This window comes from Cetorhinus maximus, unplaced genomic scaffold (genome assembly GCF_964194155.1).
Source record: "Cetorhinus maximus unplaced genomic scaffold, sCetMax3.hap1.1 HAP1_SCAFFOLD_569, whole genome shotgun sequence".
NCBI classification, from domain to species: Eukaryota; Metazoa; Chordata; class Chondrichthyes; order Lamniformes; family Cetorhinidae; genus Cetorhinus; species Cetorhinus maximus.
The window spans coordinates 150,700-168,769 of record NW_027596511.1 but is presented as its reverse complement, the minus strand read 5'-3'; the positions used below and the strand labels follow the sequence as shown (position 1 = coordinate 168,769).

Here is an 18,070-nt window from a genome sequence, read left to right as displayed (position 1 = left end):
GGAAATAATCGGTACAGAACTAATGGGTGTTGAACCCTCATCAGTTCTGAGACACCAACCAATCATAGCGCTGGGAAACGCCCCTCAGTTTCTCAATAACCGAAGCCTGCCCCTGATCCGAATTTCCTCTTTATATCAGAACAGAGTGTCAACGTATTTCAAATATTACCTGATTTCTTCCGACCTCTAATCTTGACACCATGTGCTCCCTCTGTTCCTTCATGATAATAATAGTCTTGCTGCCTGGTGAGTCAATGTTTAAATGGTCAATGTCTGTTCCACCTGCTATCTTCAATTCCAGGTATTTGACACATTATGTGTTTTGTTATAGGAACAAATGGCCAAGATTCAGTGTCCCAGGATCCCCCTGAATTAACGGTTCTGGAAGGACAGAGAATAAAATTGGACTGTAATTACTCGACAACTGTTCCAGCTCTGTTCTGGTACACCCAATATTCCGGGGAAGCTCCGATATATTTAATGAAGATATATAGCTCAGGGAATGCAGATAAGTCTCCAGATTTCCCAGACAGGTTCACTGGTGTTTTGCACAAAGAAATCAAAACGGTTCATTTGAATATCGCCGGGGCTGTTCTCTCCGACAGCGCCGTGTATTTCTGTGCCATGGACCCCACACTGCTGCAGAGATACAGCGGATGCCGTACAAAAACCCCAGTGGGAGTTCCAGTCAGCGCTCAGCAGAGGGCGGTCTCACACCGATAAAGAGAAACAATTCAGCCTGTAGGTGTCACAGAGTCATTAATAAAATATCAAACCCAAGCATAACACTGAACAAGAACAGGTGAGTAGCAATTGAGCAATTCTATAAATTGGGTTCTTGCCATGCATCTATACTAAAAATGAATTTCACAAATTAATTTGTGGTGCGTTAAGTCACATTTTGCATTTTGATGATCTTTCCTTGCCTGTCTGAATTATTGTTCAGCTCTCGAAAACTGTCCTTTTCGAGGTTTCTTTGGGCAAAGCCGGCACATGCTGTCTATTTGATCAGAGTACTTTTCTGGTTCAGGGAAGGTATATGGAAAATGAACACATTTCACAAGGTAATGATTGCGCTCTTTTAAACAAGCCCCAAGTACAGAGTTCCCTCAATGTTCATTGTCCTTTCGAGTGTCTGTTTCATGTTTTCTGACATAATTCACAACCCAGTGTTTCTGTTTTTCGATAACCAGACAAGGGGAACCATCCCCACCCCTGTCCCTAACAATGTAACCATCTCTGTTATACGGACACTGACTATAGACCCGCTCGGACTGTTTCCACTCACTGACAGCCACTCCCCCACTTACAGGTCTTAAAGCGTCAACTGAGGCACAAGGAAATGAGATGAGAGGATCATGAGAATGACAACCGATTATTGATGGTGCAGATTAGAGTGAGTTTCTTCCAATCTCAATTTCCCTTTTACAGAGCCGACAGCGACAATGCCGTCAGGCAGCAACGGGGTTGTATGGGGCGTGGCCGGGGTATTTCTGACAGGGAACTGTGAAATAAACACATTTCATCTCATTTTCAAAACATGGTTTCAATCTGAATTTTAAACACTCTTCGGTATGAATATTTCCTGTTTGACTATGTGTTTCAGATCTGAGTAATGAAGGCCCTGTCACTCAGGTACTGTCCTCAAATGTTAAGACAGAAGGATAAGTAACTGCTTTAAATTTCACCTATTATATTACATGGAGTGACTGTGTTTTATTCTGTACCGGCTGGTCCCGATCGGGCTGTATTTACAGGGACAGTCTTACTCATGTCTGCAGGCAGTCGGTGAGACAGACAACAGCAAATGCCCCGTTCTGGGAGTCAAACCTCTCTCTCTGAGCGGAGAAAGTTGATTAGAAGCAGAGCTCTCAGCCGGAGTTAATGATGGGAAGAAGTCTCACCCCCCCGCACTTTGAGCTATGTCTGGGAGCTCCTGTCTGTTGAGTTTGTATCGAATATCGGGCAGGTGCAGCCACAATGTTTAGCGGCGCTGTCAGCCGCTCAAACAAAGAGAAAGGAAACCACATTCACCTCGGATCAGACTGCCACCCATCTGTTTCCAGCGGCGGCCGAGAGAAACAAACAGCAGAATCTATTTCTACCGAACACACCCATCGTCAAATCAATCTACAGGTTAAACCGTTATTCCTGTTTCTGGTCAGCATTTAATTCCCTTAAACTCAGGGCTCGATATTCAGATCAGCTCCGGGAAGGATGTTTCTGATCCTCAAACCTGACTGGCTGACGTCACACAGACTGCAGGGTGGCGTCATAAATATTACAGGGCGAGGTCACACAGGCGGATGTCCTGACGTATGCGCACACCACCCGCCTCCCCCCCCACCACCACCCCCCCCCCTCCCCACCCCCACCCCGCCCCCGACATCCCATCAAGTCCAAGAGACCCGGGTCTAGCGGACACAGTGTAACTGGTGTTGGGCTCAGTTTGATTTGCCGCAGGGCTGCCTCCTCCGACAGCCTCCCTTCGCCAGAATCTGTTTAGATTTACTCTACGCAAGTCGATAGAATCCGACATGAAGCTGAGCTTCACTTCAGTGATTATCTCCCTGGATTTCTTACTCTTCCCTCCATGTGAGTGTGATTGCTATTTCAGACAGGAATAATTTACACGTAATTTTACACATCTGTTATGCTGTGTTACTTTGTACTTTGCTTTATTGCATATCATGTAGTATGTTACGTTGTGCTCTATTGTGCTCTGCTATATTTTATTGTACTAGATATTATTGCTTTTATGATATTTCTCTATATCTACATATTATGTTCAGATGCAACTGGCAGTGAAGAAGTATCACAGTCTCCTGAGTCACTGGGTGTTACCGAGGTTGACCTGTTCCACCACAGTAGCAGGACGGAAGCTACAGTGGTACAGACAATACCCGGACCGCACCGTGCAGCACCTGGCGACTGGTTCCAGCGATCGGGACAGGATCACGGCTCAGTTCATTTCAGCAGAGAGGAGCAGTGCTCTGAATGTTAGTGACGCTCGAGTGATAGACACCGCCACCTATTTCTGCGCGGTTGAGGCACAGTGCAGCAAAGATCAGGAGGGACCGTACACAAACCTGCCAGGGTGACCCTCGCGGTTTGTAGTCGGTGCAGGCATCAGAGAGCTGGGAGCTTCATAGCTTTCGAGTAAGGAAACGTCCGTCAGTCGCCCAATAAGTCCCTGATCGGAGATTCCTCTTTAATTTCAGATGAGAATGTTCAACATCCGTTTAAAATTCAGTTATTTTCTGTCGAAGCCTGAACCAGACACCATGTTTTCCCGATTGTCCTTTCTGATAATGGCCGTGCTGTGCGGTGAGCCGATGTTTAAAGGGTCATTGTCTATTTCATGTGTTAAATTCAATCCCAGACTTTGACACATTCTGTGTTTGTTACAGCAACGAGCGGTGCAGTGGCGCAGACTCACTGCCCCTGGATCCCTCTGAGTTTACTGTCTGGAAGAACAGACCGTAATGATCAGCTATAGTTACTCCATATCTGTGAGCTTTCTCAGCCTCTGTTGGTACAACAATATTCCGGGTAAGCTCCAAGATATTTACTGAGGCACTATAACTCGGGGCATGGGAATAAGCCTCAACATTTCCCAGACCAGATCTCTGCTGATTTGGCCATAGGTGAACATAGCAATTCTAATGTTTCACACGTAAAGCTGTCAGTTTCTGTTCACTACGAACCCGGAAACAAACTAACGTCTCAGTTTGAGCCACCAAGAACACTTAGCCTAACTCGCTGAGGTTTTTGTACGGGCTCTTGGCTTTTACGTGAGGCTGTGCCTCACTGCACAGTAATAGACCGCCCCGTCCTCCACACTCAGGCCGCTTATATTGAGATAACCGGACTGTTTAGACTTGTCAGCAGCCGCCAGGCATCGTCCTGAGATTTCATCTTTTCTCAGTTCTACTACTTTGGTAATTATCCAGCTTGGAGGCTGTGCCGATTTATGCCGATACCAATGCATACTGTATATAGCCTTGTCTGTATATTCGCAAACTAACTGCACCGAACCCCCTTCTGACACGGTTAAGGTCACTGGGGTCTGAGTTACTGGATCAGCACACAGCCCGCCTGTGAAAGTAGAGGAACAGAAGAGTATACGGTTAAAGAGGATCCATCTAAATATGTGTCTATCTCAATGACTGCGCAAATTCCCATGAACCAAGCTGTTCATAATATGTATACATCTGATCGTTAATCCTATTAATTGCTAGTGCAAGCCCTTTGCCTCAATCTGCTAACCTGTTTTTATGAACATAATTCAGTACTTACCGCCCCAGACAGCCGCCAGTATAATGAGAAACATGTCTGACTGAATCTCTCTCAGTGAATGTGAATGGAATAAGCCAGAGATTGAAAAAGAGAGAGGGAACCCGGGCTTTGTTCAGCTCATTGTTCCACCCACGCTCTGCAGGGGGCCAGGCCCGTTGTGATCTCACTCAGGAAACCATCTCTATTGGCTTTGACGTTGGCCGCAAGTGACTTTCTAATTAGCATGCTTGAGCTTGGCGCCCTCTGCTGGTGGATTCTGTTTTCATCCGGTTAAGGGGGTCATTGATTGGATTTGGGGTTTATTGATTTATATATCAAAACACGAATGTTTTTTACCCCAGAAGTCTAAATTGGAACTGATCAGAATCAATCTTTTTTTCGTTGATGTTTATGTAGTATTTAAATAATATTAAAAGTGTATAACTCGCTGTTTAGGCATTAGGGAACCAGCATTTACATAGAATGTCAAGATATTGGAGGTAATACACCAGAATGGTACCAGGGATGACGGCCTCCAATGTGAATGGACGAAGGAAATTAGTAATACTTTTCTTATGTCAAAGAATTAAAGGAGGTAGTCAATTGAAGTACTCAAAGTTATAAGAGGTTTGATGAACTAGATCGTGTACTGTTGTTTCCACAGAAAATCCGATAATCCAAGTACCCAAGTTTAAGAGGAAAGAGACAGGGAAAGGTTATATTCACTTATTACACCGCCATGTATTCACATCTGGATTGTACTGTCTAAAGGGATGGCAGAATATTCATTAGAAACTTTCAGAAGAAAATTATATGTAACTTAGAAGAAAATTATACGCAACGTAAAGGAAGAAAAAAAACTGCCGGCCTTCGTGGGAAATGTGGGGTTGAAAGATGAATTGGATAATTCTTCCAATGAGGCATAGACATGATAGGCCGAATGGCCTCAATTCCTTGCTCTTAAAGATTCGATGATTCTAGTTCCTTCATGTCCCTCCCACTCTATTTGTTGTCAGTCACTTGAACAGTCAGCAGGTGCGGGATAGTCATTGACCTTGAAGGTTCAACCGTCACTATTTCCGCTCCATCATTTCCGAGTGCAGCTGAGAGTCACCACACACTTCACTCAATATTGAGTCTACGGTATCCCCGCCCACAACTTCCGTTTGCTGCTCTGCTCTGACTCGATTTTGTTATTGGGAAGATTGTTGCCACTGGTCCATTCCTGTTATTGGTTGGATCAGCAGTGCAGTGGGGCGGGGATCTGTATTTCTGCTCCGGCAGAGGCTTTCTCGCACTACAGGGTTACAAAATCAGGAAGTGTCATGGGGAACTGTTTCGATTTTTTCCTCATCATTATGTCACTTCTCAGTAAGTATTTCATTCCCAGTGAATAATCCATTTTCCTCTAATTACTATGACACAGATGTTGTTGTTGACAAAGCAATAGTGATGGTGATGATGGTGATTCTGTTGATCAATGTGAGTCCGATACTGATTGTTATTATTGCTATTGTTTTATGTTAGAATAGAGCCAGCAAGACACAGTGGAACAGCCGGTTGCTGCAATAACTTTTGATGAGGAAAGTAATATCACAGTGGTTTGCATATTGAAAACAAGTACTCATAACCCTTATGTGTACTGGAACAGTCAGCGCCCCGAGCAACCTCCACAGTACATGCTTCATATTCTGGGAGGGAAGCCATTCAGACATAAGGATATCAGTGATCGGTTTTCAACAACGTTCAATAAAACTGCCAAGATTACCGAACTCATGATCTGTAACATCCTGATCTCTGACAGCGCGCATATTTCTGTGCCTTGGAGCCCACAATGCTGCAGAGATATAGCGAATCCCGTACAAAAACCCTCACTGAGAGTTCCCGTTAGTTCTCAACAGAGGGCGCTCTCAAACTGATAAACAGACGCAAGAATCCCGCCTCCACAGTGAGAAAAGTTACAAAAATCCACAGCCTTCTGCAATAATGGAAAATGACAATTTCTACAGTAACATTCATTTGCGATTTCAACTTGCATATCTGATAACATTAACATTACGGACCAATTTGTGGAGCCTTACGTCACTTCTTTCTCTTTGGATGCCTTTCCTGCCGACTTGACCCTTCTCACGCCCTGTCTCCACGCGTTACCCATATTTTCAGACATCTCCTTCTTCGGTCTTTGGTTTAAAGGTTTCAAACCTTTGATACTTCTTTAAGCATTAACTCAGAACTATGCTCACTCAGCCGGCCATAGGCTCTGGCCCAGTTTTAACCGATTTAGCCAAAGAAAACGTAATTTATTATTTAATTATTTACTAATCCTGACACGCCCGTGTTCACCCTGCTCGCCCCCAATTTGGAATAAATATGAAAGTACAGCATCTGTCATCGAGAGGCAGAGTTATATCATTTTAGAAGGGGACATAAATATTGAATTAAGCTCCTTACAAATGGATTCGATGTGTGACAACTCTTCCTGCTGCAGCCCCGCCCACAGCTTCCGTTTGCTGCCTTCTCTCTGATCCGCCTTGCCTGCCCTGTGTGATTGGACAGATTGCTGCCGCTGTTCCCTGTCTGGTATTGTTTGGATCAGCAGTTCAGCCGAGCGGGGCTCGGTATTTCTGCTCTGACAGAGAATTTCCAGGGCTGCAGAGTTACAGAAAGAAGAACCATCATGTGGAACCATACTGTACCGCTCCTTATTATATCAATAAGTATTTCCTTCCAAGTAAAACTTTATTCTCCCTCGGGTACAAGCGTACGAACAAGGAGCAGGAGTAGGCCATTCAGTCCCTCGAGCCTGCTCCGCCATTTAAGAAAATCATGGCTGATCTGATAGTAACCTGAAATGTTCTCCCCACCTACCCCCGCTATCCAGTCACCACCTCCCTTACCAAGAATCTATCCACATCTTCCTTAAAATATTCAAGGACTCTGCTTCCACCGCCTATTCAGGAAAAGAGTTCCAAAGGCTCTCGATCCCCTGAGTGAAAAAAAATCGCCCCATCTCTGTTTGAAATCAGGTCCCTGGTTCACTGTACTGCTGATCTATCCAACGGCAAGAACAAACCAACGGAAGCAATACCTCTAAGAACAAAATCGGGCCAGAGGAGAGGAACAAACGGAAGCTGTGGCCGGCGATGCCGCAGATTGAAAACTGATAAAAGTGCGCGGCGGTGATCAGCTGCAGCCGAAACTAATGGAGCGGAAATAGCGACGGTTGAAACTCCAGAAGTTTGTGAGCATCCTGCACCTGTTCAAACATCAAGTGGCTGAGAGAAAATAGTAAGGGAGGGGCAGGAAGGGACCAGAATTATAAAAAGGCACCTGTCGGAATGAGGACTCCGCTTACTGTATCTGTGTCTATTTGAAAGACCCATCACAATCGTCTTTCACACCGCACATTTTCCACGTTGTTTTCTTTTCTCAACTATAACAATTCCATGTTGAAATTTACGATTGGATCCTCTTCCCCCATTATTTCAGGCACCTATTCCAGATGTTAACACGTACAATGTAATAAATAAAACAAATCTTTCCCTCCCTGTGTTTTCATGAAATCGAAATGATTTGGTTATTGAATCTTCTGATAGTGGAAATAATTGCGACCTAATCTGTCAAATGGGCATAATTTTTAGCACATCAATTGAGTCTCTGTTTTACCTTCTTTGTTACGAGGACAAGAATCCAAGTTTCTCTAGACTATTCCCGTAAACGTTCCTCGTCTCTGGTGCCATTCTGGTGTACATCGTCCGCACTTTCTCCAAAATCTTGGCATTACTTCTACTTCGTCGCGCCCAGGGTTTGGACAGAGAACTCCAGCGATGATTTCTACAGATTTAACAACACTCTCTGACATAAACATCAGCAGCAACAACGACTGTGTCTAAACAGCTCCAATTTAGGCTTTTGGGGAACCTTTGTGTCTTGATAAGCATTTCAATGAACCCTAAATGCACTCAATGGCCGCATCCGAACACGGATTGAACCGGATTTACCAGCGGAGGGCGCCAAATTCAAGCATGGGCGTCACTAAGTCACGTGGTGGAAACGCCAAACGGGATGATTCCCTGAGTGAGGTCACAATGGGCCTGGCCCCCTGAAGTGTGTGGGTGGAACAATAAACTGAACAGACCCCGGGTTCCCTCTCTCCTTCTCAATCTCTGGCTCATTCCATTCATATTCACTGACAGAGATTCAGTCAGACATGTTTCTGATAATACTGGCGGCGCTGCTGGATAGTAAGTACTGGATTAAGTGCATCAGATCAGTAGACTAATGTAGAGAGATTGCGTTGGTAATTAATACAACTAACGATCCGAAATATCCATACCATCGACAGCTAGGTAGATAGGAGGTTCTACAAACTCACACAGCTCCAAACAAATATTGATCAACACTGTTTAACTGCTTGATACTGCTCTACCTCACAGGCGGAATATGCGGAGATCCAGTAACTCAGTTCCCGGCTGCAATAACGGTTTCAGAAGGCGATTTGGTGCAATTAAACTGTCAATACGCAGAAAAGAATATCTACTCCATGCAATGGTACCGGCAGCAAACGGCACAGCCACCAAGATGGATTATCGCCAATATCTTAGCACTAGAGGAAGATGTAATTTCAGGACGATATCTGGCGGCTGCTGAAATGTCTCAAAAGAACGGTTACCTCAACATAAGCGAACTGAGTGTAGAGGACGGCGCGCTGTATTATTGTGCAGTGAGGCACAGCGTCAGATCGCAGCGAGTAATCCGTACAAAAACCTCAGCGGTTTTTGCTCCCGGGTTCCAGAGATGTAAAACAGGCAGGTCTATGTACCGCAGTTTTATTGCTCTATTTGTCCTTGTCCAAATCCACAGAGGAGCAGTTTTGGGAAATATGCAAAACTATCTCCATGCCGCCATTTATAGGGTAAATAGCTGCGAGCCTAACCGGGACATCGATTTGCCAACAGAGGTAAAGAAATCTCTCAGAAATGGAGTCCCTGTAGCTGATAATTATGGGCTGTTCTTACAAAACCGTTAACTCAGGTGGACCCAGGGTGAATTGGTGGATGGGTGGATTGATCAGTTTATTCTACCTATTTTCACAAGCACTTGAGTTAATTTTCCTTTTCTATAACATTATGTTAATTTCATTCTTGTTTTGGAAGCTACTCCTTGTCACTGGGGAAAGAATCAGATATTGGTTTATCGGGAACGCAAGGAGATTCATTTCGCTTCACCATAACTCTACTTTTGCTGCAAACGAACTTATATTCTTGCACCGCCAATTCTCTAATCGCGGTCCAGAGCCCCCGTCCCCATATTCAGTGATGAAAGAGTTGAGGGATGATTTAGAGTATCTGTGGACCGTGAGAAACGCTCTACCACTCTCACCGTTCACTTGGTTCAGTTCTCAGATGCAGTAGTGCAGTGCGGTGAAATACGGGGAGGCAAAGAGGTCAGGGGACTGTAGGAGAACTTAATCGACATGGGGACTGGGGAGGCAATCAGGACATGGTCTTTAGAAGCGAGAGTGCTACCAGTCAATTCTACAAAAAAAAGCAGTTCGTCATCGGAATAATTTAATGGAATGAAAATATCTTTATTATTTATGATAACATAATAACATGCAGATTAATCCTCTGTGCAAAAATCAAGCAAACATGGAAAGGATCTTTCCTCTTGTAGGTGAATCTAGAACTAGGGGACATTGCACAAAAATAAGCGGTCTCCTATTTTAACAGAGATGATAAGAATTTTTTTCTCAGAATGTCGGGGGTCTTTGGAACCCCCTTCCTCAAAGGGCAGGGGTAGCAGGGTCCTTGAATGTTTTCAAGGCAAAGGGAGATCGATCTTTGATAAACAAGTGAGTAGAAGATAACCGGCGGTAGGTGGGAGGTTACAGTCAGATCAGCCATGACCTTATTGAATGGCGGAGCAAGTTCGAAGTGCCAACAGGCCTACTACAGCTCCAATTTCCTATGTTCGTATATATGTGATTTGATTGACATCGTCCTCTGATGATTAGGGTGCTCGCAAGCCTTTAATTCTTCCGAAATGAGCAATCACAACCTCATCAGTTGCGTGTTTATGAATTTATGAACAAGATTCTCATTTATTTATGCAAATGAACAGGTACTGCCTTAATGACGTGGGCACGTCAGAAAGCTGAGGCAAATAATCGAGGAATGAATATTAAATAGTAAAGGTAGCATAAGCAAAACAATGAAAAGGTAAAAGTTACAGTAATAGTAAAACTAAAGCTGTAAGAACCATAATAATGTGGCAGAATAATCATGCAGCATTATCATGCAGCAATGTTCGAGAATAAATTGAGAGTCGTTATTTTACCGACAATGTTCCACTAGATGGCGCTCCAGGACCTTGCCTTTGGAGAAAACTTAACAAGCCGTCAATTCACCGCTCTGACAGGTGACAGCTGGGGATTACAGGAAATATTTTGGCGCTGTGACACGTTACTGCAAACAATAGTGTATATAGGGCAAGAATTGATAGGTGAATTACACAAGAGACTTAAAGATGGAGGCCTATAAATCATTATATTTCATGGCCTAATGTCACTGCGTTGTAGATTTTCATTGTTAATTCATGTGTCAGGTATAGGAAATGTAGATGTACTTCATGATTATTGTCTTTCCATTGCGTTCTGAGATTTTAATATAACTGCTGCCTTTAAACTTTGTTATGACTAGCTTTGACCGATTGTAAACGCAATTTAAATTACAATCTAATATAATTTCACGAGTGGGCCTCACCTCTTGTTATTGAGTGCTCTGCTTCGTTGCAATATTAAGAAAATCCCTGTGAATCTCAGTGGAGGCTGGATTACTGTTTCCAGTTATTGGTGTGAGAGCGCCCTCTGGTGAGCGCCAATTGGGACTCTCAGCGTGGGTCTCTCTCCAGGATACGTGATATCGCTCCATCAGTTTGGGCGCCATGGCATGGAAATCCAGGACAGCGTGAGAGATCAGAGTGTGGCTGATCTTTAACTCGGTATTATTAGTAATTTCGTTAACATAGAACGGAATACATCAGTGAATGACGTGCAGGTTCATGTTTACATTCCCCCATAAGACAAGATGAATTATGTATTGTGGAAACTGGCCTTGTTGCTGGCTGTACCAGTTCACGAAGGGGCGAGAATCATTTGTCTTCAAGATACTACTAGGTGTGAAATGACTTCCCCCATCAGACGGCATTTTTGGGAAAGGCATCTTGGTTAAAACAGGTGCGCGGGGAATGGATTTTTAGGGGGGAAATTATTTATATTATTTCGTTGGACGGGGGCGTGAATATCTTCATCCATCTTCAACACATGCATTTTTTGAGACGATGGTCAATTAGATATCAAACAATCTCTCAGATCAATTAGAGATCAAGCTGTCTATATTTACTGGCCTGCCTCTCCGATCAGCAAAATACGCCGTTAATGTCTCAGTTCTCTGAAAACAACAGATTTGTGGTTACGGAAGTGACATCAGACCAATCAAGTCCAGTGATCTCAGCTCTTCCTATGGCATGATCTGCAGGGTGTGACATCAGACCAGCAGTAGCCAGTGCTCTCAGCTTTTTTTTGTTTGATATTCTGCGGGTTTCTGACACACAAAGAGACGCATGAACCCCGGAGCAACTGAAATGCGAATCTCCGTTCTCGCTGTGATCTAGGTGACATTCGCTGTCCGTAAGAAATTTAAAATATTTTTTAATAAGGCTTCAGTTTCCGGAGGGATAAATTTGAAGAAAAAGAACAGGGAATTCATGTTAATCAAGTGCCGGGTCTGCGTTAGAGCGCACTTGAGTTATTGTGGGCAGATTTGGTATCTTCCTGTAAAAAGTATAAAGAGACACAAAACGCAATGTAAGAACTAATTATAATGACGATGTCAGAATTGAGAGAAAATAACTATCAAATAACATTACATAGACTGGGGCTCATTCCTCTGGTAAAGAGAAGACTGATTGGTAACCGGATAGAGCTCTTTAACATGATGAAGTGGTTCATTGGGGAGATATGGGGAAGATGTATACACTTGAGGAGGATTCCAAAACTATGGGTCATAAATAAGAGTCACAAAAAGATCCAAAGGGGAATTCAGGAGATATTTCTTTCCCCTTTAGAATATGGAACTCACTGCCACAAGGAGCAGATGAGCAAAATACACAAATACATTAAGGGGAAGTTAGATAAGCAGATGGTGGAAGAAGTGACGGAGAGATTTGCTGATGAAATGAGATGAAGAGGGAGGGAGGATGCTCATGGAGATTGGAAACACCGACAGAGGGCAGTTGGGCCGAATGAGCTTTTGAGCTATAAATTGTAAATATTTTTATGTCACACTTACTGTGAATTTTCACTGTCAGTTCTGTTCAGTTGAACTTTTAATCAATGGTTTCCGCTTTCTTTAACCGTGTCTTCCAGATATGAACGATGGAGATTCTGTTACTCAGGGGGAATCATCACTCACACAGGCAGAGGGAAAAGATGTCACTTTAACCTGCACCTATACCGACGATGCTGATTACTTATTCTGGTACCGGCAGGAGCCAGGCAGAAAGCCCGAGTTTGCATTCCGGAGGTACAAGGGCGGTAGTTCTGAATTGAAGGCGGATTTCACTCAGAGCCGGTTTTCTGATACAGTCCAGCAGTCAGACAAGTCGTATTGATTGACTATCTCTGAGCTGCGGCTGTCTGACACCGCGGTCTATAACTGTGCACAGAGTCGCACAGTGCTGGAACCGAGCGAAGCACTCGGACAATAACTGCTGCAGCTTTCTGGGTTACAGCTGCTGTCTGCTGAGGGCTGTTGAAAACAACGGGTAAGACACTGACACGTGAATCCATTCTGTGCGCGCAGACCCCGAGCATAATCCACATAAACACCATCTAAAATCACTCACATCGAATACTCATTCAGTCTGATTAGTGTATTAATTGTGTGAGGTTAAAATTGGTTGTTGTTTGAATGGGGCTCTCTGGAAACTCGCAACTCCCATTGAGAATACATACCCCTGCAGGCCGCCTGGAACTAGGCATATCCATGTGCCGCTGTTATGGAAAGAACCCAGGGCAAAAGAACAAATCATGTTTGCTTTGAAATATCAGTCTATAGTGGGACTTCAGTCACGTGTTGGTCAGACAAGACAAGGATGCCAAATTTCCTTCCCAAAAGGCATTGGTGAACTAGGTGGGTTTTTATGTCAATCGATGTCACCACTTAATTATCACCATTACCCAGATTAGTTTTATATTCTAGATTTATTAATTGAATTTAAGTTCCACCAGCTGTCGTGGTGGGATTTGAACCCGTGTTCCCCAAAGCGTTGGCCTGGATCCTGGATTACTAGCCTCGTGATATTGCCAACACTCCAACATCTCCCCACATTTGGCATCAATTCCTGGCAGTAACATCAAAAACAATAAGGACGGCGACTACTCAGGTACAAAATCGATTCCTGTGAGAGAGACTGTCTGACATTCGCCCTTTAATATGTAAACCAATAAGCCCTAGATCCCATCAATGAGCGCATTCTACATATCATTGGCCCCATTCTAAACAGGACCGAACAGAATTCGCCAGTAGAGGGCGTCTAGGGCATCACCAAGTCTCGTGAAACGAATACCAAAGCCAATAGGGATGGTTTGTTGAGTGACGTCGCAATGGGCCTGGCCCCCTGCAGTGTGTGCGTGGAACAATGAGCTGAACAGAGCCCGGGTTCCTTCTCCACTTCTCAATTTCTGGATCGTTGAGTTCACATTCACTGAGAGAGATTCAGTCAGACATGTTTCTGGTAATACTGGGTGCTGTCTTGGACTGTCAATGCTGGATTATGTTCATCATTAAAATAAACAAATTAACACATTGATCCAATTGCAGCTTGTACAGGTAGTCAATGCTGTTAGCGATCCTATATATGCATATTATGGACAGTTTGGTAGGTGGGAATTTACACAAACTCATACAGCTAAACACAGGTTTAGATCGATCCTGTTTAACCTCCTGGATTTTGTTCCTCTAACTTCACAGGCGTACTATGCACAGATGCAGTAACAGAGTCTCTGGTGACAATGACCGTGTCAGAAGGGGGTTTGGTGAAGTGAGATTGCGAATATAAAACCCTGTATATATACATCATGTAATAGTATCGGCAGAAACCGGCACAGCCTCCAAGCTGGATCATTAGCAAAGCAGCAGCACTGAAGGGATTGGAAACCTGAGGACGATATCTGGCTGCTGCTGACCAGGCTGCACAGTCCGATTACCTCAATATAAGCGGCCTGGGTGTGGGGGACGGGTCAACTCATGTGCAGCGAGACACAGTGTCAGATGAAATTCAAGAACCCGGACAATAAGCTCAGCGAGTGTTCACAGATCCATTAAGTTCTCTTTGGCTCTTTCATCTGCGGGAAACAAAGCCGACGGAAAACAAAGATTGGCAGGTTTGTTTACCAAACAATTGCATTGCTGTTTTTGTCCTTCTCCACATCAACAGGGAACAAGTCTGCGAAATCTTGAGCCTTATCTTCATGTGCAGAGCTCTATCTCCTCAGTAAATGTCTCAAATCTCACCTGGAATATTGATGTGTGAACAGACGTAGAGAAAGCTCTCAGATATTCAGTAACTAACGCCTAACATTACGGACTATTCTTCCAGGCCGTTAACTCAGGCAGACCGAAGGACATTCTTCGCCACTCATTCCTGCAACAAAATGTAGAATTTATCCAAGTCTGGGACTAGATGTAACATATGAAATATACAACGGCGGTTTATACATAGACTCACCGTATAACACGACCATTGTTACCATAAAGGAACGTGGAGAGCATCTGATTTCGATTTCGACACGGAATAACTGAACTTAGAAAGTTTTTTGGTATTTTTGCTCTGATATTAAAGAGTGATCACATGTCAGGGGCAGAAATCACTTATTGGGATACCGAGGGAGAGTGTTAATAAACATCCAGCTCTCTGATAACGGCACAGGCGACAAACGGTCGTAAGAACAAACATAAGAGGCCGCGCGTTTGCGAGTCGCTGGCACTTCAAAACATTAAAATGTGAATCGAGCACCGATCCACATGGTTTTCCAGGCAAACGATCCTGCTGGAATTTCAGAACCAATATCCTGAAATATGATGCACCCTACTGGGGCTTTCACCCTTATATTTCCATGGGACTGTTCTGACTTAAGGAAACTAGGTTGGATAATAACGGTTGATTTGCATGTTTAGTTTGCATTTACAGGGGCCTGTGGTGAAGAAAGGATATCCCTAAGCGAGCAGGGGACGGAGCAGGTGGGGCGAGAGGCCCAAATCCGAGTACCAGGAATGTTTGGATTCGGGCTGGTACCGGAAATTATCACTCCCGACAGCAGAATTTATAATTTCTATCAAAGCAGAGCAGCCGAGGAAACCGGACGGTTGGGAAAGTGTCTTGACAGGAAAATGATTATAACACTCTTTGTGGGTAAGAAATGGCTGCTTCCGTCACCGGGGTGTATGACTGCGGGAAGATGCACATTGTGGGAAACGGTTACCGATCCTTTACAACAACTCTCATTCTTCTCAATCATCGAGTTAATTTCTTTCATCCTCACCACCTCGAGTGACCCTTTGACAGTACAAAAAAGAAGAATTGTAGTATTGTCTTATAGTGTCCTCTGACAAAGATCTGAAAGGTTAATGGTGTCGATGCTGTGGGCAGACACATTTGTTGGAACCCGAAAGGACCAGGGATTGATGTGTCCGTGATTTCACCCGGAAACATCAAATATGATGGGTTACTTGTGGCAAAGGCGGTAAAGGTGTGTATGTATGTGTGTGGGTGTGTGTGTGTTTCCGACAATGTCCAGCAGACGGTAATGTGGTAAAGGTGTGTGTGTGTGTGTGTGTGCGTGTGTGTGTGTGTGTGTGTGTGTGTGATTTTGACAGTCTCCAGCAGGGGGTAGATTGGTAAAGGTGTGTGTGTGTGTGTGTGTGTGTGTGTGTGTGTGTGTGATTTTGATAGTGTCCAGCAGGGGGTAGATTGGTAAAGGTGTGTGGGAAAACCAGGGATGCATTATAGATTGATATAATATTTCTGCTGTTTAATTGTATACCTCTGGAAATTAGCAACAGCTCCCTTGTTATGTAATGGCCTAGTGAGCCTGGTGACTGTTGAAAATAACGTGTTAATCAGTACATCTGGGATCAGCTGCTCCTATTGAATAATTCACCCGTTATCTCCGACGTTAAGTTTAAAGACCTGAAGTGTATGTGAGGAATTTAATCTCTTATTGTCCAACGGTAAAGTTTGCTTCATTGCAGTGAATGAAGTCAGTTAAAAACAATCTATTGCTGTGAGCTTGCTTATGTTTTGTGTGAAATCACCAGATTCAACGTTTCAAATCAAAAATGAAACGGAGCTTGATTTCCACAGGAGAAAGTAAGCAGTTTCTGTTTGTCTTTCACTCCTTGATCGATCTCCTCTAACAATACACTGAATAGCTTCAGAATGGTATCTACAAAATGCACTGCAGGAACTCACTTTCCACAGCACCTTCCAAACCCTCGGCCACGGCATCTAGAAGGACAAGGGCAGCAGATAGATAGGAACACCATCACCTGGATGTTCCCCTCCAAATCACTCACCATCCTGACTTGGAAATATATCGCCGTTCCTTCACTGTTGCTGGGTCAAAATCCTGGGTCTCCTCCCTAACAGCACTGTGGGTGTAATGAAAACTTCAAATTGATGAATTAGTCTCTAGTAGCGATATGAGGGAAATTGTGCTCTCGCAGTTTCTGAAACTTAACGAAAAAGTATCAGCAGCATCTTTTGTGGCCACCTAATGTGGCTATTTGAATGTATATGCGTGTTTGCGCTCGTGTGTTTATCTGCATGTACCCGTGCGGTGTTCCGACGTTCTCCAGTGGAGGGCGCCCAGCTGCAGGAAGAGTTTTTTCATTCATTTATGGGGTGTGGGCGCCGCTGGCTGGACCAGCATTTATCGCCCATCCCTTATTGCTCTTGAGAAGGTGGTGTTGAGCTGCCTTCTTGAACCGCTGCTGTTCTTGTGGTGTAGACACACCGACAGTGCTGATAGCGGGGGAGTTCCTGGAACTTCACCCAGGGACAGTGCAGGAACGGCTAACATATTTCCAAGTCAGGATGGTGTGTGGCTTGGAGGGGACCTTCCAGGAGGTGTTGTGTATTTGTGTGATTATGACAGTATCCAGCATAGGGTAGATTGTGAAAGGCGTGTGCATGTGTGTGTGTGTGTGTGATTATGGCAGTGTCCAGCAGAGGGTAGATTGCTAAAGTTGTGCGTGTGTGTGTGCGTGTGTGTGTCTGAGATTCCGGCAGTGTTCAGAAGAAAGTAGAATGATAACGTTGTGTATGTGTGTGTCTGTGCATGTGTGTGTGTGTGAGAGAGAGAGAGAGATTTCAGCAGTGTCCAGCAGAGATTAGATTACTAAAGGTGCGTGTGCTTAAGAAAGTGTTCAGCAGAGGGCAGGTTGCTAAAGGTCTGCGTGTGTGCTTGTGTGTTTGATTATGTTAGTGTCCAGCAGAGGGTAAATTGCCAAAGGTGTGCCTGTGGGTGATTATGACGGTTTCCAGCAGAGTGTAGATTGCTAAAAGTGTGCATCTCTTTGTGTGTGTGTGTGTGTGTATGTGTGGGTGTGTGTGTTTGTGTGTGTGTGTGTCTATGATTATGGCAGTGCCCAGCAGAGGGTAGGTTGCTAAAGGGCTGTGTGTGTCTGCATGTGACTGTGTGTGTGAGACAGAGTGCGTGCGATTGAGT

General features: G+C 44.2%; 1 gene segment (V, D, J or C); it reads right to left on the bottom strand.

Moving 5' to 3' along the window:
• Positions 1–3,790: 3,790 nt before the first annotated feature.
• Positions 3,791–4,333, bottom strand: LOC144674150 (T cell receptor alpha variable 21-like). The segment is given in 2 exon segments: positions 3,791–4,098; positions 4,300–4,333. Coding segments are annotated over 2 exon segments (342 nt in total).
• Positions 4,334–18,070: the final 13,737 nt, after the last annotated feature.